Genomic DNA, 27,574 nt, shown 5'->3' with positions numbered 1-27,574 from the left:
TGATATAATTTCACTGTAAGGTTTTTGTAGCTAGAAACTTTCACCTCATCCTGATTGAAGGATTATACCTTTATAAAGATTGGACAAGAAATTTTAATATATTGTTTGCAGAATCTGTAAATAAGATAAGTAGTAGGTATAATAGCTAGCCATTAGTACCTTGGTTTACTTTTTTTTATTTTGATTTGTGGGGTTTTTCTTTGGGGTTTTTTTTGAATGGTGAATATTTCAAAAGTAATATTTAAAAACAAGGATGTAGGTTTCTGAATTTTTGGTCTTTTTAGACTTCAGTTATATTTGAGAAGTATATAATGGAATATTTTTGCACAAAAAGGCACGTTTCAGACCCAAAATCACAGGTGTTAGAATTGTACGAGTTTCAAAAATAGGTAGGGATCAGCATACAGATGTTTGTTTTCCTCCAGAATCATGAGCTAGTGCTAGAAATATACCTGTTGCTCCTCTGAGAAGACTCCATTAACAACTCTGTGCATTTTGTGAATCCTTAACAGAAAACTGTAGGTTGTATTCTGTGTGCAAGCAGCATCTTACTGCAACAATGGAAAACCAGAACGTAACACATGCTATTCTTAACTTCCTTCAGAAACCCACAGAAGCTGTGCCTGGAGACTTACCAGCCCTTTCCGATCTCGTTCCTGTAATCAATGATCAGTCGCAGTACATTAACCATTTGGAAGCAGAAGTGAAGTTTTACAAGGTATCAGACAACATATTTGACCTACTAAACCCCTGGTCTCCCAAATATGAAGAATTGCATTAAAAGCAGCTTACACTTAGACTTGAGATTGATTGCTGTAATGACCAAAAGTGAGCCAAATGCAGTTCAGTAGATCCATTACCCTGTGTCTTGGTGTCTGGCTTTTAAGGATCTTTGAAGACATTTTTATGTCCCATCACAAATACAAATTAGCATTTTTTTTAAAAGAAGTTTTATGGGAATTTCAGCTGCAAAAATACAAAATCTGTCTTTTGAGTTTTCTTAGTCTCTCTTAAAGGGTTAAAATAGTTCAGAATGTTAGTCGAGACCCTTGGTCTCAAGATGTATCCCAATATTGACAGCCGTCTGAAGGAAGCTTTTAAATGCAATTCCTTTATCCTATAGGACGAGTTGTGTGGGATGAAAGATCGAGAACAGGCAGTTTTACTTGAAAATGAGGAGCTCCATCAGAAACTGAAATTCTTAACTGCAGAATACACGTTGAGAGAACAAACTCTTCTAGATGTCTCAGTAAGTTTTTATTTTTTGTTCCTTTCATCAGTGCTCAAGGATCTGGCCAGATTATTTTTATGGAAGGGTCTACAAATGGTTGTCTGCAAACAGAATTTTAGTCAAAATTTAATGAGAATTTGTGAACATGGATTTCCTTGGGTAACATCATTATCATAGGTTGCTAACCTAATTAACTTGTTTATTGGTTCTTATATTCTACTGAAGATTATAAAATTCAATACTTACATAAGTACATTTGTTTAAAAAACCAGCCTACATAATCATAACTGAAGCATTAATACTTTTATTTTAGGCAAATACTCAGAACTCCTGGCCTGTAGGTGGTAAAGACTGCAGCACACACCAGCCTGTCACCTCATCAGCAGCACATAACAAAGATCAGGCTTTTGTTACAGCAGCTTCTGGAGACAAAGCAAAATGGCCTGTAGGACTGGTTGGTATTACCTTGCTTCACAGAGTCTTACCTTTGCAAAGCTGTTCAGTGCTTTGTTGTTGTTCCAGTTCTGATGATCAACCTTGTAACAGAGACAGGAGAAGTTTTAGTTGACTGAACCTTAATCTGAGCTCAAATTTTATTTTCTGAAACCTCGTTACACCCTAATTAATATTATTGTGCAGTTAGACACAGATGGCAGACTGTATCTGCAGATGATGACTTCCCAGAGATAATTCTTGTTTAAAGATAACGGCTTCACTGTACTTTGGAGATTCTTACGAGTAGCACAGCGCCCAAGCAGGTGGGAATTTGGCTGGTGTAACTTATGTAGCCCTCCACACAAGCTCTTTCATAACAAGTTGTTCTGCTCCTGGAGCAGCACAGGCTCACTAAGGTACAGAAATAGCTTTGTGCAATCTGCTTTCCCTAGGCTGAATTACATCTTGTGCTTTGAGAGATACAGAGGAGTCCTAGTAATTTAGAGATGATGTTGTCTCTTCCTGTATTTTTTATTTCAGAAGATATTAATTTTCCTTTTGCTCTGAAGTAGTGGGGTAGTGTTGCTATCTTTTGGGAGAAAAACTTGGCTAATCGAAAAGTTTTGAGATATTTTATCCATGTGCATTTGTGTACTCTGGAATTCATAGGGTACTTTAATTCTTTAATTATATGGGATTTGGGGTTTTTTAATAGAAAAATATAGTTTTGGTATTTTTATGCTATTATTTTAGAGCTGAAGACCTCAGTGGTCGCTGATGCAGTTGTTTGAAAGCTAGTTTTTACAGTAATTGCTCTTTTCTTCATCTGCCACACTTAAAGTAGGAGAATAATGTTGATTGTAACTTCTTTCCAAGCATAGTGAGCTAAATTTGTAGTGCTTTATCTGGTTTGTTATCACCATTGTATTTAACATGGGTGTGGTTGATTCATATACCTAGTTCTTCACCAGGTAATGAGTAACTCACTGTATTATAAATAAATAGCCTGTGTACTTGAAGTTTTTCATAATTCCTTTTTAAAATCTGCTGACTTGTGGGAGAGCAAGAGCAAGCTTGAGACATGATCATCAATTTCTCTGAATCATTGTAGAGAACTGAGGACTGCAGTTGGAGCTGAAACAATTTACCATATGAGGATCTGGCAAAAAACCTTATTTAGCAATAAAAAATGGGAGGGTTGTTCACTTTTTAGATTTTCAGAAGTGTGAAACATTTAGGTTTCTCTGCCACTAGTATTTCAACAGGTTTATGTCCTCAGGGGAAAAGAATGTGGGTAAAGTCTAGGTTTATTTGTAAAGACTATTATGAAGAATGCAAGACATATCTTTTCTCCCATCTTTTCTAAAGGAGAATCTAAAACTTCTTTATCAAGAAAAAGTCAGTATCCTTGATGCTCAAATACAGTCTCTAAGGTAAAGTGAACTTTTTTTTTCTTAAAATGATCCTTAATAAATTGTCACCACATAACAGCATGAACCACTCTTAAACTGAATTTAACTAAGAGAATGCCTGAATGGGTGAATGTTGTGTCTTCTGATAGTGTCCCTGAAAACCGGTTTTCTATTAAGTTCTCTCAGATATAACTGTAGCAAAATGGAATGTAGTGCTATTTTATAGAAACAGTAGCAATATAAAACATCTTATCTTTTTTACCCTCTTTCCCCTAAAAAAAGGTGATGTAAGATGGACCAATCAAAGAAAAAAGACAAGTTAAAATTTTAACTTGCGTGATGACTCCCATAATTAGCTGCCTTCTGCTAATATTTTATATTGTAAATTTTGGAGATCTTAAGCATCAAACTAGTTTAGGCCACATAATTTTGGAGCAGGAAAACATAATTTTGAAGCATACGGGCATATTTCTAGCTGTGTGACCTGCACATCTTTAAATGCAAAAATATTTGAAAGTAAGTCCTTATGTACTCCTCAAAATATTCAAGGTTTGAAAGTAGCAAACTATGTAAAAACAGAGGAAGAAACAAGCACTTAATGATTTGGTTTTCAGGACTGAGCTTCCCCCTGTACACATACATTAATAATACTGCTGCTGAGTCTGTTTAATTATGTTTTTCCCTGAATAAATCGTAGTTTCATATAATTGAAAATGCTAGACTTTTCTGTGTGTAAAACCAGTTATTGCTAGGGAGACAAGTTTAAATAATGCTCTCTGCATTGGTGAAATCTGAAACCTGCAAAGCCAGTTGTGTTAGTGAATGTAAAGGAGGATCTTAAATTTCAGCTGTATAATCCAATTTTTATTTTTTTCCCCCCTTGGCCTCAAATGTTATATTTACTCAAAAATAATTCTTGGAGGCTAAGGTTGTCTCAAAAGTTCCTCAAGTATATTATTCTGCCTCTTGATTTCTCCTAAGAGGCACAATCTTGCAAACAGGAAGTTCTGCAAAGCTAAATTTTATTGAAGTGAGAAATTATATCACTTTCAGTGGGACTATCTTTCCTTCTAACTTCAAGGATGAATATATGCAGCACTTGCTGATTTCTGTCCAAGGCTTTCCAACAATAGGTTTGTTCCACCATGACTGTCTAAGGATATAAGCAGAGCAAATTCTGCTCAGGTTACAGTGAATTATATGTAATAGACCAAGTACTAAAATTGGAAAAAGTGCACAGAAGATTTTCCAGATGGAAATAAGAATGCATGCAGTGTATATATCATGTGCACAGTAAATCCGATGCAACCAGAATGTGTCAGACTTTCTATGTGTATGCTGCCCAGATGGCCTGCATAACAAACCCAAAGTTTTGGATTCATTGCACAATTTGTCAAATTGATCTATATGTGCACAGTGTGCATTTGTCTGGAACTTCCTGATGTTAACATTCCTATTGCTTGTGAGCTCCCCAGCCTGACACATGCTTGGAAATTCTGGAGAAAATTCTTCAGAGCACCTGGTAAAAATTTTGGAGACAAGTAAAAAACTCAGGCTGTTTTTCTGCATGTGTTTGACCTCAAGTTATGTATATTGCTGGATCTGGGTGAATGTGCTGATTATGTCTGGATTCTTGTCTAGGGAGTAGAGAATAAATATGAAGTTAGTGATGTTATTAATAAAAACAACAGAAAATTGTTAGAGTATTGAAATATTTATACGGCTGATAGTAGTTTTTGCTAATGAATATTATACTCTGTTCAGACAAAATGTAAGCCTACAAGTATTTCATCTAATAATTTTCTGTTTAACTTCAATATTTTCTGATACTACAGGGGAAGAAACAAATTAACACAGTATTGTTCTGTCTTTTAGTAATTTTGATTGGGCAGTTCAACTGTTATTTTTCTGTTAAAGTCTTCCTTAGCCTATTGAAATGTGTAAAATAATGTTCATTACAGGGATACTTACAGTTCTTTTTAGGTTACATTTGTAATCATATATTGTATATGGATATAACTTGTAGAAATATATAATTTCACAAATAATATTTTTTATTTCTTCTTTCTAGAAAAGACCTTTCAGAATCTCAGAAGACATGCAAAGATTTGGAAGAAAGGCTGCAACACCAGAAGTCGCTCGTTGCAGCCAGAAATTCTACCCAGGTTGGTGGTCTGTGCCTGAACTGTGCCCAGCACGAGGCTATTCTTGCACAGACTCACTGTAACGTTCATGTGCAGACCATCGAGAGGCTGACAAGGTAGGTTGAGGGGGAGGTATGTAATTTGTGATTGGAAGTGTGGCTGCTGGCATTAAACCAGTTAAGTCTCAATGTGTTGGGTCCCATTCACAGAGAGATGTGTACTTATGGAACAATACACTCCCAAGCTGGAGTCATAATGCTGAAATCAGTGAATGTAGGTCACAACCACTTTGAAATCTACAATAGCTTTGCTATGTATTTCAAGTGAGAAAGAGTGTTAGTTGTTATCATGTAATTATGATACCTTGGGCTGACCAGATAATGAGACTATTTACAGTCTGTTTCCTACACTTTTTGTACAAACAAGTCCTTCACTGTCAGCACAAATATTGTGCAAGTCCCTGTGTTTTGATTGATTATTTCTTGCAAAATTCATTATATTTCTGTAGCTGGAAGTTTTTGTGGCTCCACTTTGTTCTTCTTACGTATGGGGAACTTTTCAGATACATGAACAATAGGTCAGGTGCTTGGGGTAGGATGCATTTCCTACCCCAAACACCTGTAGTAGTTCTTCCCTGACTACAATAAGACAGGGGAAAGAAGTTCCATTGGATAAAAATAAATTAAATTATTTGGTGCAACCTTCTTTTTAATTCTAGTTTTTGTTTAAATAATTTTAAAAACCCCAGCTATAGAGGCTGAATACATATAGCTCAGAAACCCCAACAGCATTAAATTTTTTTTCTTAAGGAATTCTGCCAGTCAATCATCTTCAAAAAACACTCTCCCTTTCTACTTGCTAGTAGTAATGATAGGATACTGCAACTTTCTCAAAGTTTGTTAAACAGCTATCTTAATTTCTTCTTAAAAGCTTCTTAATTTCTGAGGTATAAGAATGAGCCTGCCAGAGATGGAATAGTGGGTCAATTAGAAGCAGGGAGACTGAAGGGACATAGTAGATATATATAGTTGGTCAAGTGGGCATTATCCCTCTGCAGGACATGGCTCTTGCCAGGATTTATGTATTTTTTTTCTATTATCGAGTCCAAGAATTGTCTGGGAAAGCTTTATTGCTGCGAAGTTGTGTTTCAAAATCTGCTTTTGTAACAAAAGTAATTATTTGTCACAGATGTTGGAAAATATGAACAAACTGTAAATCAGTACATTCTCGTCCTCTTATATTATAGTGCAGCTTGAAATAAAAGATTTGAATTGACCTCTTTATTTATCTTAAACCATTATTTCATTTGGAGGTTTAAAAAAATCTAAAAGCTACCCCTACTTGAGATGCAGTTTATTATAAAAAAAGGGTATTTTAGTAGGAATTTTCAAAGGAACTTTGTCAAATTCAAAAATGAAATAAAATTTCAAAATATGGCTGCTAGGTCTCTGGGAAATACCAAAAAATGTCTTACCATTTCACACAACATTAAGAACACAACAGTTTTCAGATAGAATCTCGAGCTGCACCTAAACCACAGGCAATTAAACTTAATTTAAAAGCTTTTAACATATCAAAATAATGAAAAGGTGAGGTCAAGTATTACAGTTTTACCAACTCTGCTTCACCATTAATACAGATGTCAGTGTCTTAGTTAACAAAAGTTCAGAAAAGTCGTAGAATCCAGGTGTCTTATTGTTAGGCTTAGTTCCAGTTTGCAGCAGATGGATTTAGATTGTCATTTGACATACTTAGCGATTACTTGTTGAACCTAACCCTTCCATTTTATTGTTTTTCCCTCTTTTATTTACATTTAATGACAGTGTAATGCCACATCGCCTTTTTTTTTATTTGTGTGGATCCCCGTTTTGTTATGTCAACAGAATGTGCTCGGCTTCAGTATATTAATGACTTGAGATCTGCTCTCTTTACTGGCAGTTTCTCTAATGGTCCATGCTTCTGAAATGAAGGACTGGTTGGCAAGCAAATGATATTTTCAATATCTGCCAAGCTTGCAGTATGCTGTCTTTCACTCATGAGTTCTAGTCTTGCTTTGCTTACCAGCCTTATGTCTTTTAGCTGTTTGTATTTTATATTTGGTATACCTTTTGTTTGGGGCTTTTTCTCTTACAAAAAGATATAGAAGAAGTATCTGGGTTGTTTTTTTTTAATACGCAGAGAAAGAGATGACTTGATGGAAGCACTTGTTTCAGTGAGACAAAGCATGAAAGAGATGCAGCAAAGAGAATCTAATGCTTGTAGGCAAGTTGAACATGCAGTGCAAATGGCAGAAGAGGCCAATTTCGAAAAAACAAAGGTAAATTCATCACGGAATTAGAGCTTTTTAGTGTTCAGATCTAATGCAAATGTTAATTAGTTTCCATGCTAATGAGAAAATACATGTGTAAGACCATTGTCATATGTTGAGATGATGTAGATTTAAAACAACTGCACCATGTGACAGTTTCTGAACAGTAATATGAACTCTGTATTCAAGTTCTTAAATTCTCATCAATACTGTAAGGAGTGTTGCATTTTTTAATTGTGATGTAGTTTCACAGCTAAGTGATATAAACTGAGGTGTAGAATTTTTAAAGGCATTCATGACACATAAGAGGATAATTTTGACATCACATTTCTGGCCTACTCTAGGAAGAATAGTTAAAATGCTTACAAACAATTCTTTTTTGCCTCAGATCAGAGCAGTGCAAGAACTGATTAACTATCAGAGCTCTTTGAAGATGAGAAATTTTGTCTAATGATACCTGCAGGAAGCTTTTGTTATGTAAATAATAAAAATAAAACCTGTTTTGATCTAATGCTTGTGTTAGCCCTAGTTCTGTACACAATCAACCTATATTGACCTAAATTATTTCCTTGATAGTTAGTGACATCTACTGTACTATTAGTGAATTACTATGAGAGAGGGTTGTTTTTGCTTGGTTTTTGTAATTAAATGCAAACAAGATTGATATAATTGTTGTATTGATTGAATTGGTATTATTTATCCAGTGCTGTAAGAGAAGAGCGTGTGCTTGTAGGGTTGTGTGAAGTGCTACCTGTTTGTCTACAAGGTTGAATAGTAGTGTGGGTTTTTTTCATGCTCCAAAACTGTTTTAATATGAAAGAACAGAAAGAAAATTTTGTACTTATACTGCATTAATTTTACCTTTTTACAAGTACTGTATACCTCTTGGTAAGTACAAACCATCCTTTTTTTCCCCAGTCCTATTCTACTTGTGAGGGCTGGTTTTCTTAATAACTAGCATGGAATCCCTTAGAACAGTCCACGTAACAAGTGAGAAGTTAACACATTAAGCCTCCAAATTCTACGATTGCAATTTCATCAGCCTGTTGACCCAAAGTCTAACCTCAGGTGCTTATCATTTAAAACCACCATTTCTTCTTGTCTTTTGGTTGTCTCAGTAGTTTGTGTCCTCTTGCTTATTGCATAGAGCAGGGAGGAGATCTGTTATGGTGAAGTTTACATAACTGAAGCAAAATCAGAAATATATTTTCAACACAAATGTCATAAAAGAGTTATTGTTTGAGCTGCTCATTGTCAGAACAATGGAGCTAACAAAATAGACATTTCTTCTTGAAATGCAACTAATGTAACTACTTCCTTCTAGAGTGGCACTGGTTTAGATGTCTACCAAGCTACAGCAGCTTTATGCAGGCAATTGTTTGCTGATGTTGATGATTCTTTCCTACAGAAAAGGATTCAGTGCCATAACAGAGGGATTCTCTCGCCACGGTAGACTTGATATAGGAAAGGGATCCTCCAGAGAGTCCCACAGAATTGCCATAAAACTAATGGAGACTATTAGAGCATTCTCTAAAAAAACATTGTGTAACTTACTCCCCTCATGAACAGTCCAACGCCAAGAAAATTGAACACAGGGGATTGGCTTTGAGTTAAAGAAAAATAAAAGTTAAAAAAAAAATTAATTTGAAAATAAATAAAATGGTTAATAAGTTAGAATTCCTAGAAGGAGGTTACTCTAGCTTCTTTGAAACAGAGTATGCTGGATATCAGTGAAATGTTGAAATCTAGTTTACTTGCGGGCTAGCAAAGCTCCCTTTAGAGTGCTTTGAATACTTGGATTTACTTGTAATGGAGTAGTGTATTTCTGATTTAAACTGACATAACACTCAAATTCTGCACTTTGGCAGAGATACAGAAGCATATATGGATAAATATCTTCTTAGCTTTTTTAGAAGTGTTTTGAGAGTATTCTTGAACTTAAGTTTCTTCTTTTTTGCTAGAAAACACATCTATACCCTGTGTTTTAGCACCAGAAATTAAGCAGTACCTTTATGAGGTTTTTTAGTAGAATTAATTTTGACAAACCCTAGACAATTTGTAAAACGTTTTTTGTGTCTTTACTGACTGCTTTCAGATTTCTTAGCATTCTGCACTCAGTAATTCATTTCAAGAGGAGATTAAGTAGAAGTGCATACATTTTATTAATTTTTCCTTCAGTTCTTTAGTTAGACACTGGCCACTGTATTTGCAAGGAGTCAAGTACTGGAGGCTGATTCTAGTGATGTGCATTCAGGAATTTTAAATTTTAAATGCAAGGCAAATAATCAGAGTTTTAGAAGAGCAGCTACTTATTTGGAAAGTACATTTGGACAAATGCTTCCATCTTTGCCATGATTTCTAAAAGCAATTAAATTTCTCAATTACAGTAGGGCATGTATATACATACAAACATATACATCTGTTTTGATTTTGTTAGTCCTAGATGTTAACACAGTTGAGTATGTATAAACATCATAATAACTGCATAAAAAATAAAAACATTGGTTTTTTTGAAGGTATTAGATAAATACCATGTTTGTTTAAAAATTTTAGGTTTCTTTCACTTAAGCAAATTGGGGTTTTTCAGGCTCTAGTCCACTGTGACCAACTGAAAAGTGAGATGGAACGGCAGAAGAATTATCTTGAAAAGGAGTTGGCTGCCCAGCTAAATAAGAGGGCTGATGAAAAAGAAGCACTGCAGGAAGAAATGAAGAAGGAAAGGGAGGACTTGACAGCAATGGTATGAGTTGGTTCTTTTTCTGTTTGTGTATTACAATGAGGGTATCATCCTCTTTAAACTTTGTTTGCTTGTCTTTTATTTTTAGTTTCGGATGTGAGAGCTCAATAAGTCACTTCCACCATTTCTTTAAAGCAGTGGTAGATAAGTGGTCCTTTGAGTTTGAGTAACTGGGGTTTGTGCTGTGTCTCTAGATACATACTAGGTTGTTGATATTATGCACTTTATTTTAGGTTGCATAATATTTTTAATGCACTTTGTCAAGGTAAGAAAGGGTTAAGTAATATGTGATGCAAGGTTTGTACCTAGCTCTTTTATAAAAATTATTACTTAATTTGCCAAGGCAAGCATTCAGAAGTTAGCACATGTCAAATTTAGGATTCTTTGCTACTTTGATCTTACATATACATTAATGTTACAATATCATAATTTCAAAGTGATCTTATCATATGTTTAGTTTTCCCACCTGCAGAAATGTGTTGGAGTCTCTTTTCTCACTTTTACTAATGTTTATAAACTCTCTGAGACAGAATCTGTCTCATCGTTTATGCTGTGACCATTGTGATAGTCTCAATAACCTGGTTTTAGACTTCTAGATGCTGCTGTAATTTGAGTATAAAACATAAGGGTTTTCTGCCCAATGGAGTATACAGAGGAAAGCTCATGCTAACAGCAGTAAGCCTGTGATAGAGGTTGCATTTCTAAGGTGATTGAAATGGGAAGAAGTGTAGAGAGATAAATACTTCATGAATTAGTGGTTTTCACACTTGTGATTTGCAAGGTCTTCAACCATTTTCTGGTGGAGGTTTGGAAACAATAGAGTGAATTTCTCTCCTGATTGTAGACTTTTTCTTATATTTTGGGACTCTCTTACAAGTTGTATGGCTTATTTCTAAAAATCCGGCAAGCACAGACTGAACAAAATAAACCATTTAAGTGTGTGTAAAAAAACCTCTTTGACTTCAATTCCAGATATAAAAAGAGATATTAAGCACAGTGATAGGAACTAAGTGATATTTAAGTACATGCACTGATCATGAGTGATCTGTTGCCAGGGAAACTGAAATTAAAGAAAATAACCTTCCACTGGAGACAATTATTAAGCAATTCCTTGTTTGACTCCTTGCTGTATATTAGAAGTTATCCCTTTTATGAAGTTAGCTGTTTTGTTACAGAGTTTCTTTAAAGCAGTGTATTCACTCCAAAATACAGCCTACTAGACAAGCATTTAATACTTTTTTTTGGTAGAATATTTCACTCCATGTCATCACATTACTTTGTATTTCATCACCCACTGAGATGTGTTTTACTGCAACCGATTCCCACTTTAAGTAGTTGTAGTCTTCATGTTTAAATCCTGCATTTACATAGAACAACATATAGTGACACTAATGATGATGTCATGCCTGGTAATTAAAGATATGGGATAACTTTGTAGAAAATTATGATCTATATTAATGATTTACACCTACATATGATTAACTACTTTTATGTTTTGGGATTATGAGGTGGTAGAAATGGTATACTGTGCATCAACTCAAGATTCGTTTGAATATTTTATTGCTTACTTTATGAAATGGTTTGTTCGAAGGAGAGAATTGGCATGATACATAAATCAGGTGGTTGTATAAGGAGTGAAAAATAGTTACAAATATATAATCCTCTAGGTCTGGCTTTGAATTTCTGAAAGTTAACCTAGAACTGTCAGACACCATTATTTCCACTTATATTAGTGAGCTTCAGGGCTAAATAGCTGAAGGTTCACTGTCTCTGTTTTATTGTTACATTTTTAAATCATTTAGCAAAATTTCATCGAAATTACATTAGAATTTTGAATATACTATTTCTATATGAGTTTTGCACAACATTATGCTTTGATTTATAGTGTTGAAGTGCTTTCTGAACTTGAAAATTAATTTAAGATCTGTGGTTGCAACAACAGTTTTCTTTAGCTGGGAGAACATGATTTGGTTTGAATCAATCTACATAAGGATGGATAAGAAGGTGTTAAATAGTACTTTTACACTGCAAAACTAATGTATTCAACTGCTTCTGACACCTTGTCCATATTAACAAGTCCTGGAGACTAGTGCAGTTGATGGAAAGTTTCAAATAAACTACTGCATGATAAATTAATTAAAAATGGCAAATCCATTAATAAAATAATGTAGCCATATTCTATTATTAATAATATAGGATGTATTTTTATTGTACATGCTTGATTTTTTATGACACTTTTAATGTTATGTATTTTGTCTACATACAGTTGCTTTTGAGGAGAAAGTTCCACAAGAGTTTGATCTGTGGTTGGTCAAATTGCATCATTACAGTGTTCTTGGACTTTTTGCAGGTGACAGCTTTGTCTAAGGATGTGGCTGTTTTGGAGGCTCAAGTAGAGAGAATTACAAGAGAAAAGAATTCTCTAGTTAACCAGTTAGAAGAATCCCAGCACCAGCTTGCATCTCATGAAATGGAGATGAATAAGGTAAGCACATTTATAAAGGAGTATTAAGCTTGGTTTTTCTTATCACTGTGACCTGAAAGAAGAGAATCTTTGCCTTGTCCATTTTCTTCTGTTTTGGTAAGGGATGTGTGGTAACTGTAGATTTCATCTCAATATCCCAGAGGCACTACAACTATCCCAGTTGCAGGGGTAAAAAAAAAGACTTTTTCAGTTTCCAAGTCACCTTGTCATGCAGAAGCAAACTTTTCTACTTTGCAGCCTATGAGGGTCACTATTTAAAACTCTGTTCCAGTGTTTCAGTAAGAATTGTGTTTGGTCTGAGTGAGACAATGTAGAATTCAACAGTGTCCTCAATTGCTACCTGTGGGACTTGCAGTGCTAAAATAAAGGGAGCTATTAAAATCACTGTTTTTCAAGTACTTTCCTTTAGACTTTCTATGTAGTACACTGCTTAATTCAGTACTATTGATAGTATGCCTCTTAGAAAGAGATCTTCTAGTTAAGAATTATAGCTTAACATGCACCTTGTGTAGGTGTCTCACTCTTGGGTGCTTTCTTTTGCACGTTTCTCAATCAGTTAGTGCCTTTATGTGGGTCATAACATGAGAAAGAAAAAAATATTTGTTACAGCCTCTTGAAATGTCTATATTCCTTACCAATAATCCTAGGGCCCATCCTATTTCCCCAGTTGTTAATTGCAAGGATTTGAGGAGCAATTTATTCTTTGGGCCTCTAGAGATTCCTAGAGCGGTTCTCAAGAGTTCCTGTCTTCCCCTGCTGTCCTGGCTGATAGAAAGAGGCGAAAGTATTGCAGAAAATTCATAGCAAAAAGTCATCCCAACATACTAGAAAATTGAATTTCACTTTAACTGAAAGATAAATGAGTATTTTAAGAATGTCAGAATGGTTTGATTTACCAAGTCTGAAACACACTTCTGGTCTTTCAGGCTGGGTTCACAAGTGACTAGCACCACTTGCAGGGGTGAGGAGGTGGTGAAAGAGGCAGTAGGTACAAATATTCATTGGTCTGAAAAGAATAATATTGTACCCTACCAATTTGACGTTATCTCTCAGGAGATGATACTGTGGTTCCAGTCTCTGCTTCAGTTAATGTTAACACAAAGGTGAATGGGTGGTCACCTTGCAATAGTCTATGCTGTATTTTAATTGCATTGTCCGGAGAGATTGGAAAACTTCATTTGTGTCCCTGTACTAAACTGAGAAGTCTTGAAAATCCTGGAGGAACCTCCCAACCACTGAGCTGACGGGACTCTGTGCATCACCCTGACATTTTCATTGGCTATGTGATATCTTTGCTTGTGAATCTGACTTCTTGTTTCCAAACTCAGTTTGCCTTTATTAAAAACAGAAAATAGCAACACTTTCGTTTTGAGTTTTATCCTAATTATTGTTTTCCTTCATGCACCAGAAGTCAGGGAAAGAAAATATGGAGTGAGGATCTATTTCCTTCTTTCCTTAGGAGACTGAAAAATCCATTATTAGGACAGCACCATCTGCTGATTCTTCTGTGTTATTCCCTTTGTACAATGTATGGGGGAGCTGAAGGCAAGGATTGCTGTATTTTTTTAGTTTCACTTGGAGGAAGTGACATACTGCATTTTGTTACATCCCTCAGGTAAAGGAAGGAGGAGGTAGAAAGCCAGGGTTTGCAAGCCATGCAGTTGCATCTCAAGATTTTTTTTAGTTGCATATAATATTTTAGTGTTTAAAAAATGCTTTAGAACTTTGCCATTCTTCAGAGCATTTGCTGCTTTGTGTTATTTGCAATGGCTAAATTCACAAGCTGTCCTTTGAATTTATAAGTGATGCTACTTTTTAAAAGTTATGACAGTTGGTTTAGTTTTTTGCTAGAGTGATTTCATTGCAGTATGCATATTTACTTTTTCCCCACTTTTTTTTTAAGGAGAAAAAAAAAAAAGTGAAAATGAGAAGAGGTATAAGACTGAAAAACAGAAATTAATTTGGGTTGTAGAATATGTGAGAACGTTTTTGAGAAGCACAGAGGATTGTAGCAGCAAATTAAAAGGATGTACATTTAAGGAGCAAGTGCTAAAAGACTATAGGCAAGGCAGGAAAGTAGAGTGAGTTGGGAGGAAAGTTGACTAAGAGGAGCTGTGAGTAAACACATTTGCATTCTCACTAAGGCATGTGCACGTATTTGGATGGTTAATTAAGGTGAAATGAACAGGCACAAATTGGAGGTGATGGCACAGGATAAGGACAAAAAGGGGACAGCTTAGATTGAAAATGGAAGAATAACAACCCTGCACAGCAGTATAGTTATGTGGAAGGGATTAGTGATCTTCTGGTTTTGTTTTGGTTTTTTCTATTTCTTTCACTTTCTCCTAACCCCTTCACAGATTGTCTGAAGTTGAACTGCCAGTTGGAAAGGATTGAGGGGGTAATATAACAAACCCTGCAACATCAGAGAATAATTGTGTAAAAGTGATTTCTTGAAGTGTTGCTTTGATCCATTTCTTCTGGACCATGTATCTGTTTAAATCAGACATTATTTTTTAAAGACATTATCTTCAGTTTGCAATGAGTTTGTAATGCTCTGATCAAACTTTGAAAATTATTGTGTTAACATTTAAACAATTTCTTTCTCAACAGCGTAAAATTGGCAAGTTAAAATACACCTTTATTTAGGAGTGTGATAGATGCTTTACTTCTAGGTTTTGAACATGTTGACATAGACTTTCTTGGGATTTTACAGAGAATGAGAGAAGAATATAAAACCAGCAACTGTCATCTAACTGTATCTAGTGACATGTATTTACAGCATAAGTATTTATACTTAGCAAAATCTTGATCCAAATATATTTGAATCTAGAAGGTACTGCATATGTCAAAGTTAATTACTATATATAGAATTCAGATCCACCTTTCTATGTAGAAACATTTACCATTTGTAGACCCAAAATATCTGTAAATTAAAAATATGTTGCATTTCAACGACCTGTAGAGGGCACCAAAAGATCTAATTGCAAACCCTGGTCTATGGATTCTTCAAGCTACAGATCATGTTGTCTGTGTAATCTAACAGGTGTGTGGAGAAATGCGCTATCAGTTGAATCAAACCAAAATGAAGAAGGATGAGGCAGAAAAGGAGCTCAGAGAGTACAGAACAAAAACTATAAGGGAGCTTGAAATTAAGGACCAGGTAAGAGATAATACTGCTATAACTTTGCAGTTATTAGTAACCTAAGTAGGGTTTTTTCAGAAGCTGGAATGATTCATTTTTCTAATAGTGGTCATTTATTACTGTTAAATGGTTTCTAAATTAATGGCAAAAAGCCAGATTTTACTGCTAAATAAATACCTCTTGGTTATCTTAATCTTGTTTTCAGCCCTAGTATGTTCAGTTTTGCGCATCACTCATTCCATGCTTTCATATAGAATTACTCTATCATATTATTCATACAAGCTACTTAAATTCTATGTACTGTATACATGTGTTTATACACTTTTTCTCACAAATAAATCCACACGTAATTACCTATACATGCAGTCTAACAGAACATTAAAGACTCTAAACATAACCTAATGATACCAAAAATGAAAATTATTTATCTTCCAATTTCTTTAAAGATTCAATGTTACTGAATGCTGGGATTCATAAAAAAGTTTAAAAAAACAAAACCAAAACAAAAGTAACCTTCTAGAAAAATAATAACTATAGAAAAATTCCACTTGGCATTAACTGTTGCTTATCTAAAACTGGGTTTTATAATAATACAAAAACCAGTATATGCCTTAGATAGTTTGTGAGAAAACATCCCATGCAGTAAGAAAAATTATTAGAGTAACCTGCAACATACTTGGCAAACAGCTTGAACAGGTGTAATCTGCATTTTTTGAGGTGCCCTTTTTCTTGAGATTCTATCAATTTTTCTCTAGGACTTCAAACTTTCAGTATTCCTCATAAGTTGTGATTTGCACATAAGAGTCTTCTAAATACACAGATATGTAAGATGCACATGAGGATGATTTTTTTAATATGCTTTTTGTTATTTGAGCAGCCTATCCAACAGGTTTTGCATCATTCTTTTTCTTGTAAATAACTGAACAAATCATTCCCTGTATAAGAATATATGTAGGGGGAAAATAAAGTATTTCAAAAATTAAATTTTTAATTACCAGTTACTCAAAAGCTTCATGTAGGACAGTAAGTTTATTAAATTAATAATGCAACCTTAGTCTGGAAGCAATATTAATTCAAGTTGTAATGAAAATATATGTAAAATCCAAAGGAGGAGCTTATTAGGTGAAATAACCCTTCAACATGTATAGAAAATCATACAGTGCAGAAAAACAGAGGTCTTAAAGCATTCTTTTTTTCAAGGTTTGCTTTTTTTTTCACTCCTGCATCCTTTAGGCCTAAGGACACTGAAAAACAAAAAACAGGCTTGTCGTCTGTGTCTTGACAGATATCACAGATAAAAGAGTTGGCATAATCTTGGCATACAAAAAAAACAGGATGTGTTTAATAAGATACTTGAAGAAGTATCTTGGATTTTAAATCCTGTTCTCCAACATGCTTGAGGATTGCCTTTTGAACAAATTACAAAATTTAACAAAATATTTTAACCTCATGTATCGACATACTGGTATATTAATCAGTGTGGGGCTGAATACACCAAAATGTGGTGATTTATAATTTTATATAAATTGAAATGATGAGAGGGAAAGTTCCTATAAGCAAAAAATTATTAGATAATTAGAAACAAAGTAGATATTCAGTAATTATGTTATTATATTGTTCAAATATGATTGTTGGCTTGTCAAAAAAAAGGAAAACATGCAATTTTGAAATTGTCAGACTCCGTATCTAGCAGCTGTTTTATAGCTGTGGCTCCAGTAACCCAAAAAGTTCTGTATAGGTCCTAGAATTATTTAAACATCAAAGGCAACCCAAGGAGAGTGTTAGAATGCCTTATTCTGTTGTTGTTGCTAGTTGGCTGGGGATTTTTAAATCAAATTTTTACAAGTGTTGATAAGTCATTGCAAATTATTTTGTTTATAAAAAATGAGAACAGTTCAATCACATCTATCTTTATATTTAAAGAAAACCTGAAATGTTTTATCTTATGTGGCACTGAATAGCAAACAATAATTGTTCTTTGGTCTCTCAGCCATGACCTGACCTTCTGGCTAAGAGACAGAGCTGATACCTTCCTTGGCCACCATCTGTTCATAATAAATACATATTTATTTTTTTTTAAAGTAGAGAGATAATAATGTATGAGTATTTTCATGCTGTTCTGTATTAAATGATGGCTTTTTCTCTTTTAAAAGCAAAGGATCATGTTTTGGATTGCCTTTTAACATTGAGAGCAAGTTTACTGTTTCTTGAGGTATAATTGTATTTTTAATTGTGCTGTGGATAAATTTCAGTTTGGAAAATATTTTTTAGTTTACATGTAGTGACTTTTAAAAAAGGATTAAAATTATTCAGGTGTGTCAGAATAGGCAGAAAGCCCCACATGTACAGTTTAGGATCACCAGGCACACACATCTATATGTCAAGTAAATACAGGTTGATATTTATCATATGCTGGTATTTATAAATCTTATCCAAAATTGAACTTACATCATTTAGGAAACCTAAAGAGAGTATATATCTTTGGTCTTACTCTCTTTATCCTAGTATCTTTTTTCCTATCTTTATTGTTTGGTTAGGACTAATACCCACATGTCAATATCTGTTATAACTCTCTGTTATTAACATTTTACGTGAATATTTCTTAAAAATTAAGAAGCAATGAGCAATGTTACCATTTAAATTGAATAACTGTTTCGTAATATCATCCATCATGATCCTGATTAACATCAGGATTATGGAGGGAGGTGGGGGGAAAGACATGTACCACACAGTTTCTCTACACAAAAACCACATCTGTTCATCTGGCCCGATATGTTGTAAAGTAGCATAACCTACTGCCCTCTCTTTTCCTCTCTCAGCCAGCCCTCCCATTGTGGATGTAGCTGTTCTGAAATAACAGTGCATTACTTAATACTTTTACTGCTTAGGAGCAAGCTTTATAAATTACACGAATATAATGCCTTCATGGCAGTAAACTGTGTCCACACTAGGGGTTGTACTAGCACAGCTATATCAGAGAAAAGTCACGCCCTAACCTAAATTGCTGTTATTAGAACAAAAATTGTGTGGCATATTTGACACAGCAAGGCTTCACTTTTATAATACTTTTTTGTTAATTTGTAAGCACTGCATGGCATAATTTATGCATTTCTAACAGAAATCATACTTTTGACACACTATGAAATTGTTCCTCAGATTAACATCACTTGCTCTTTTCAGCCTTGCCTTATAAAAATAAAAATGAAGTTCACTGTTAATAATTTGCTTTCTGTTTATCTGAAATAATTTATATTTGGCTTATAAAATCTTGCAAGCTTCAGCATGTAGAAGTGAAAACAGTTTTTAATATTGGTTTCTGCTGTCCAAGCCAATTTGGGTGTCATCCTTATTAGATAGTTCTTACCAGTAGCATGGCTCCACTGGGAGTTGTGGTGTCCTTGCAATAAAGTAACAAGACATGTTAAATCCAACTCTGGAAACTAACTGCAGCTTTTCAATTTTGCTTTATCATGTTTTATGGAATCAGATAAATGCTTTGTGTAGAAATAAATCCAAGCTAGTAATCTTAACCTGTAAAAAAACCTTTACATTTGGGCAGATATAGTTTGGGCAGATACAGTTTGAAGTGGGGGATTACAGAATTCTGTTGCCTACCTTGTAGGTGACAGAATTAAAAGCTCCAGAAGCACTGTACTAAAACCCACCAGTTTTTAAGAGTTGCCTGCATGGCTGTTCATGAGTCCAAATAAAAAGAAGTTGAGACTCACAGACATGCATAACCTATACAAATAGGAAGAGCTACACACCAAAGTATTTTTCTGCAGTATGACAGAACCTAAATGATGCCTCTGTACATTATAGACTGACAATTTCGCAGACAAATAAAAATCTGGCAAAATTGCAGTCCAAAAGCATTTTGCCAAAGGGTATTTTGGGAATGTTTATCTCATTTGTCATAAATCTGTGATTTATAGTAACCTAATTTAGATGTTACAAGAGGAGAGATTACTGACTCTGTCTTCATCAAAAATAATTCAGGCCAAGAATTTGGGTATATATCCTGGAAATGCTTCAGAGTATCCAAAACAAGACCAGTAACACCTTGTGAAGACCCTGATTCATTGAAATGTCTTTTTATGAATAGATATCAAGCTTTCATGAGTCAGGTTTTAAAATACTAGAGTTTTCAACAGCTGTGACATTCAGCATATCACCAGATGTTTTGAAACTTGCAGGTTTTAATAACTGGTGAAGATAGGATTATGCGTTATGTGTATTATTGTAACAGTCTATATTTATATCTGATATTCTGTTTCCTCATTAGTTATGAAGATGCTCTGGAAATTCTCTTTTGAAAAGAAATTCTATTAAATCAGTAAATGTATACTTGAGTAATATTTGGCAGGGAGAAATACCCCAAAACTCAGAAGACAGCTTGAAACTCTTAGCATGAAATTTTCTCACTTGGTCTGACCTTGAGTATAATGGTCTTAAAAGTAGCAAACCCAAATTGCTTTTGGACAAGAAAGCATTAAGGAAATGTGATAACCTTTACTGTAACTGAACTCTTCCTAATTAATAATTTTGTGTTTTGGGCATTCAGTGCATTAATTTGAAAATGAGTAAATAAGGAGTAAAATGGCAGTACTTTAAGCCTTGCTTTGATAGGAATTTTCTGGCCTGCTCAGGAGGAACATCATTCTTTTCTTTGCAGCTGAACTTACTAGCTCATCTCACGAGTTTTGAGGAAGACATTAACCTGCAAGCCTGCCATATATATAAAAATATAATATGGCTGCTGCTGCTGCTATGGCATAGCTTTCCTCTGTCAGCCATCCATTCCTCAAGGGTCAGTGGTATGAGCAGCCTTCATTAAATCTTACCGATTTCCTTAAGAAAAAATCCTTGGGACTAGGATTCCCAGTAGTAGACTTTTCTGTACTCACTTGTCTGCATTTTCTGTACAGGTCTGCTTCCCCTAAGCATCTGGCCTGCTAAGAGGAATAACACAGGATTGGGATTTTATTGTTCATAGGTGTAGGTTGGCCCATGTAACCTTGATCCATATTCTGGCATCCATAGGGATGTCACCCCACAGTATATGGAAAGAGAAAATTGTGTATGTGCATTAAAAATTATTCAGAGTAGGAAAAGAATTGCACATCTCTTGATATAGTGGGTATACATACTTTAAAAAATGCTTGGTTTCTGTTGGGGTTTTTTTCTTCTTCTCTGACTAGAAAAAGTGGTTGTTTTATCAATAGTCATTGTGTCAACAATCAGAAGAAAAAGAGTGTAAAAGTCCCTGTCACTTGTCAGTCATTATTGCATAGGTATTCTTTTCAGCTACTCCTTAATGCTGTCCAGGAAGTAAGAACCAATCTCACATCAGTAGTCTTAAATAGTGTTTGAAAGGATAAAAGGAACAGGTTTTGTTCTCTCCTAGTTTTCAATAATAAAGTAGGTGTAATCTTCCCCTTCCTTCTTTCTACATGCATCCTTCCTTTTCTGAAATTTTTATCAGCAAGTGAACCATGTATTTTGCACTACCTCATTGTCCCCCATCTCCCCCCTGTGCAATACATTAACAAAAAAAATCATCTTGTTCCACTGTGAACAAAATCACTTTCTTATCTCTGCTGGTAGCTGCTGAGTTAATCTGTAGTACAGCAATGTTCTCTGTTAAAATGTGACTGTAATAATATCTATGGGATTGGAAGTTTTGTTCCTGAAATAGTATTGCAGTTCAGATATTTTGGCAAATTAAAAGCAAATATTTTCATGGAAATGATGAGGTAAAATCCTTGTATAGTATGTTTCAGCCATTCACTCTTGTCATTTCCATGGGTATTTATCCACAGGGACCATGGTGCTCTCCAAGAATTTGCACAAGGACAGACCTTAAAGATTATTTCTTAATTAATTAATTAATTAATGTGAGTACTCATAAATATATACTATGCAACATAAATTTTTTTCTTGCCCCAGCTAACAACTGCAGGTAACAAGTTTGCTTCAGTGAAATTTAAAGTGTGTTCCTCTAAGCGCATCCACCCTCCATGCTATTCCCACGAAGTTCTACCAGCACCCCTGCTCTTCCTAGCAAACTGCAGGGTCCTGTCTCTCTTAATTCTCCATCAGTTTGGAAGCAGAGATGGCTGCTCTGAGAAAGGCTGATGGCTTTTGCTTAGGTGATGGCTCCTGTCTTGAGGCTGTGCCCTTTAGTGGAGTGCACAAGGTGTGTGGTACTGCCAGGTGCTGTCACACTTTGCAGTACAAGTGACAAAGGGGTCACAAAACTACTTGTCTTTGAGGAATCCAACAGTCCCACCAGATCTGGTTAGGATGACAGCCATCCAAGAAATCACAGCCTGCTTTGCTTGTCTAGGCTATGTCTTCGTTTGTCCCTCTGGTCTCCAGAGATCAATTGATTTGTGAGCTAGCCATACAGAAAAAAACTTCCCAGAGGAGCCATGTGTGTTTCTTGGGGCGACTTTTTGTGTTTCTGGTCAGGTTACTTGCCTTTCCTGTCAGGAAAGGTTTTCAGATTCCTATTTTAGGCTAAATGATTTGCAGAATTTGCAGTAGTCCTGTGGTTTTTTGTGACTTAGCCTCTTAGAAAGAGGTGGTCTTTGTGAATTCTTTGAAGCCTTGTATACATATTTGTATATTCTCACAGCTTTAAAATAAATCTACTTCCAGAAAGGAGGTTTCCCCTTTGAAACCACGTGTAGTTTTCATGAGTACTTTGTATCCTCATTCAGATTTGAATGGGAAGCAGCAGTAATTCAAATAGAATGCAAAAGGGAGAAAGCCCTTGTTGGGATGTGGTGGGGGTTAACCTTGTGATGGCCCTCACTCTCTTTACAAAGTTGGATAGTTCTTCAGGTGCAATATGCTATGTCAGATGGCCATGCCTGGGAGGTCTGAGGTTTAGAGACCACTCTGAACCTAGAGTTGCTTGATTGATACCAGGATTAGGATAGAAATGACTGCAAATGACCCCTGCTGCATATGGACTGATAGCAATCCAGGTGAAACACTTGAAATCTTGCTACCAATCTTGTTTTGTTGATCTTTTTTAATTAAAAAATAATAATAAATAAGAAAATCCAATTAGTTCTGTCCCTGATTAATTAGTGTTATTATTAGGTATGGAAGGCAACATGGATTGAGATCAGTGTTAAATAGTGCAAAAATTTCCTGTCAATGGTGTACATAGTATTTAAATGTATGTGCAAGGCCGTACTGGGGGCACCTCTTTGAAAGACTTCATCCTGAGCACTATCACTGGTCTCACTGCTTTGAAGGCTACTTTAGTAAATGAAGCTAAGCTTATGAGCATCATGGCCTGTAAAAGTGTATTAACTTGAAGTGTGTCTGTTTTTATAGATGCTGATTGCCTTTTGGGGATGTACATTCAAATACTAACAACCACAGTGATTATATTTCACCTTCTATTACTCTATATTTTTTCTTCTATTTTTGCTTCTATTTTATGCCCCTTTAACCTTTTAGTAAGGGTGGCAAATGAAGTATGAAACAAAAAAAAAGTATTGTAAATTCACATGAGTATTTTACTCTCCAGAGTTATTTTACTGCAGAATTTGGGCAATTATACAGTCAGTGCAGAATTTACTTTTTAGTTTATACTGTGTATGTTTTTTACCTGATGTCTGAACATACTGGGACAACAGTAAATGTCATCAATCACTTAAGAATTAATTTGATTTCAGTTTATTTTTCTTTTTTTTAGAAGTCTTCTAAAGCTGTTTTTTGCATTTTCTTCAGAGTACAAGTTCTTGTATCACCACTTAATCATTCTCATTTGTTAAAAAAAAAAAGTATTTGTCTTCTCTGTCAGTTTGCTGTTATGTAAAATTCTATGGAAAACATCTGCTAGTTTGAAGTATTAAGTTGTATTTTTTGCATACAATAGAATCAGCATCAGTATGAAAAGAATTAAATAATTACTTTAATCTTTAATTTGACTTCTTTTGAATGAAATTATTATTTAATTTAATCAGATTTAACAGAGATAGAGATAGAGATGTCTAGTTAATTAAAAAGCACATTTTTGCAACATGCATAAGTATTTTTAGGTGAAGATAATGTCAGATAGGTTGACTCAGTGTTTGAGAAATCATCTTTTATGTTTTCCAGTAAGCTGCATTTATGTCACTGAATGAGCATCTCCAGTGTGTTCCCCTAAAAATGCATTGTGAAAATCTGAAGATAATTTTTAAATGTATCACAAACTAATGAATGAGAAGTGAAACACTTCAAGAAAAGATACAATAGGGTCCTACATGCTCCAAAGTGGAAAACTTAAAATATAAAAGGTGGTTGGTGGTAATACTGAAAAAAGAATAATTGATTTAGAATAAAAATTTACTTCAGTGATACTTCACCAATCCTTCATTTTTGTTTAAGTAAAACTTCTTTTGTGTAACTGAGCTGAATATGGATGCAGGATGGTGTTAGTGTGTTTCAGCTTACTAATAATGGAGAGGTTTAGCCTGCCATCTTTCCATGGCAAAGTGCCTATTGATATTCCTGGGAGTTTGGGCAACTGCAGAACAAGACATATTAAATAGTACTTTTGAAATTATGTGCAGAAGTAATAAGAACATTAAAGTTGCAGAGTTAAACACCAGAAGTTGCCTGTTCTAACCTTAATGTAGTCTTGTTGTACGTATACATTATGATAATTCTGTTCCTTGTTATACTGAAAATCTGTTTCAGATTTTCTTAAATGCAAGATTGTCATCTGTCTTTTTGCAGTTCTGTGCTCCATCTCTTGTCTCTCACATACATTGAAAAGTTAAGTACCTTGAAGAAATAACTTTCTGATCATGTGGTAAAAAAGCTGTATCACAGGTGATAGGCACTGAGGGATCAAATTAACACTGCATGAGAAACAGAGCTCTCAGCAAAATGCTTTAGTTGGTGGTTTGTTTCTGTTTCTGTCCCTACAATTACACTGGGGCCTGGATAGCAGCTACAGAACTGCTTGCAGCTTCCTGATAGAAGAAATGGTAACTGAAGTAACATGAAAATTATTCTGAGTAAAAGTTGGGAAAAACGGTGCTGATAAGGTTCCCTGCAGAAACAGTGAAGAAGACTCATTGATTCTGTAATTTCTCTGTAGATTAAATCCCAATTACATTGTGATGACCTAATGATGGACTATACATATTTCAGAATTCAGGACAGAGTGTATTTGTGAGACTATTATTGTTGATAGGAGGGAGAAGAGGGTTGTTTTTTATTACATGAACATGTCTCAGATTCTGAGTGTTCATGTTTCAAATTATTACCTGAGTTTTTAAACTGAAGTTTCCCATAGTGTTGAGAGTCTGGTCTGTTTGCAGCCTGTAAATGTGGTGTGGTGTGTGGCTCCTACGAAATTATTTTGAATGAACATGTTTTGGTGTTTCAAAAAGAATAATTTAGTTGATAAGCCTAAATATACCTGGACTGGCTGTTTCTGAGTTGCTGTTCACGTGGTTTTTTGGGTGGCATTTTTCTGCCATCCCTTTCTCATGAGGTTGTCTGCTGTTTCTGCCATGGTCATTACCAGAATTCTTGTGTAGAATTCCTATTCTTCATATAGCTCATGGTGCAAGTACCTCCAAACATTGGTATTTTAAGATGTTTATGTATGTCTGTATATACCTACACATGTGCACAAACGTATGTACATGTGTACATGAGTGTAAAACGGAGCTGATAATGGATTTTGGAATTACTGATGAAAATAGCACAAGTAAAATTGTTCTTCAAGCCACATGTTTGTTTTCTTGATACTTCTAATAGAAATTATAAGACACCTGTGAATGTTTAAAGATCTGTCATGAAGTGACACTTCCCTATCTGAGAATTTCCCCCTGCACTTTCATGACAAGTGAAAGCTATGTATGTGTTCTTGAGTTCAGCCCTGAAGGTTCAACATCTGGCTGATGGAAACGAAACATTTTCACCAGAGGTTCTTGCACTTGGAATTTGCTTCCTTCTGTGGGTCTGTGTCAAAACCTGACTGAGCCTGTTTAACTCGAGGCAATGGTGTAAAGCCCATCTGTTCCTTGAAACGTTTCCCTCAAGGAGTGATCTAGAGTGTATTTATGTTCTCAGCTGTGGCTGTGCTTTTTTTAAGTACTTAGCTGATGCTTTTGGACTAATGTGTGGTTTGGGGTTGTTTAAAGGTGTGCTGAAGGGATGTACTTTTAAAGCAAATTTTAGGAATGTTGCAGAACTTCCCTATCTTTAACTTGTAATGACAGTGAAGACTTCATGTCCCTGTTTATTATGGATGGAGAAATAACACCTATGAACTGCTACTGTTAAGAAGAATAGAGAACCCACTGAGACTTCTATTTAAAATACACAAAAGTCCATGAAAAGTGAAAATGCAAAGCATTTGCAACTGAATATCTTTGAGCACCTGATTTTAAAAAATTCTGTTAGTGTAATAGGTTGTTATATTCTTTTGAAGGGAAGACTATTAATGATTTTGTAGATAATTTTACTATCTTTGCATTTGAACTTGGAATTCCCAATATTATTTGGTAGGAGGTGCATGTGATAAACAAGGTAACATTTAAATTCCAGTTAAAATTTCCTTCATGAACCTTTGTTGAGTGCTCTTGGGGGGGGGGAGAAAGTGTACAGTTAAGTGGCAAAACTAAAAATTAAAAAACTCCCAGCCCTATGAAATGGTGTTGTTTTTCTGGATTAAGAGATTGTATTAGTCTGAGTTCATAACTTAATGTAAGTAGTTTAGCTTACATTTTTATGGGTTGAAAAGAGACAAGGTTTTACGAAAGTGCTTCAAATGTAAATATTGGGTTGGGGTTATATTCATTTGTTTTTGTAGGATGTTTGAATAATTTCATTAATTAAAGAAGATACTGTGTCTTGTCTACACGAGGAAGCTATCACAAATAAGCTATGGTATGAATTTAAAGTATAATAGCTATTCAGCACTAACTCCTTATAATAAGAACAGTTTTATTCTGTACTACAAATGACCTTTCACAGTATAGTTGACTGAAAAACATGCAAGTTCCCTCCAGCCCCAATGACAAGTAAATATTTATGTAGGGAGTTAATGCAGAACAGTTGTTACGTGGTAAAATTACATTGTCAGCTTATTCTGTACTCTAATGGCCTTTTTAAAAGCATCCTTAGGACAAAGTATAGTACTGTGTTACAGATGTATTCCTACAGGTACTTGTATGTTGTATATGGACTTAAAGAAAAATATATTATTTCTGAGAAATTTTATGAAAAATGTTTAAATTGCTGACAATATAAGTGAGAAAACATAAGTCTAGTATGTATCACTGGAATTGAAGATGCTGGTCATGCAAACTTGACTATTGTTGTTTGTAAAATAAATTAACAGAGTCATCAACTTGATATACAAAGACTAATGATATTAATAAAATAAAAGGATTAACAGCAGCTGGTATATTTAGGGTTCAGACAGAAGTAATAAATTACTTCTTTTCAATAATGGTAAAATCACAAAATTACCTTTATTCTCTTGCGAAATACTAGGTGACAAAGCTAAATGCCCACTTCTCATTGGTTAGGTAATAGGCATCAAAAAATAAAAATAAATTAATTATCACAAGAGCTATCCTGTGTCAAGCAGCTTCCAAAGATGGTGACTGTTCCGCTGCCCTTCTGGCTCTCTACCACAGTGAATTCA

General features: G+C 34.8%; 1 protein-coding gene across 7 annotated transcripts in view; it reads left to right on the top strand.

Annotated features, from left to right (window-relative positions):
- SDCCAG8 (SHH signaling and ciliogenesis regulator SDCCAG8) overlaps positions 1–27,574 on the top strand; it is a 109,121-nt gene that overhangs the window by 12,774 nt on the left and 68,773 nt on the right. For all 7 annotated transcript variants that reach the window (XM_048296295.1, XM_048296297.1, XM_048296292.1 and 4 more), the window contains exons 4-12: positions 605–718; positions 1,124–1,249; positions 1,545–1,685; positions 3,035–3,099; positions 5,150–5,338; positions 7,401–7,539; positions 10,118–10,270; positions 12,618–12,752; positions 15,799–15,915. In XM_048296295.1, coding sequence (XP_048152252.1) covers positions 605–718; positions 1,124–1,249; positions 1,545–1,685; positions 3,035–3,099; positions 5,150–5,338; positions 7,401–7,539; positions 10,118–10,270; positions 12,618–12,752; positions 15,799–15,915 — 1,179 coding nt within the window. The remainder of the gene's footprint in view (positions 1–604; positions 719–1,123; positions 1,250–1,544; positions 1,686–3,034; positions 3,100–5,149; positions 5,339–7,400; positions 7,540–10,117; positions 10,271–12,617; positions 12,753–15,798; positions 15,916–27,574) is intronic.

This window comes from Corvus hawaiiensis, chromosome 3 (genome assembly GCF_020740725.1).
Source record: "Corvus hawaiiensis isolate bCorHaw1 chromosome 3, bCorHaw1.pri.cur, whole genome shotgun sequence".
Lineage (NCBI taxonomy): Eukaryota > Metazoa > Chordata > Aves > Passeriformes > Corvidae > Corvus > Corvus hawaiiensis.
The sequence above is the reverse complement of the archived record's forward strand: the minus strand, read 5'-3'. Positions and strand labels throughout refer to the sequence as shown.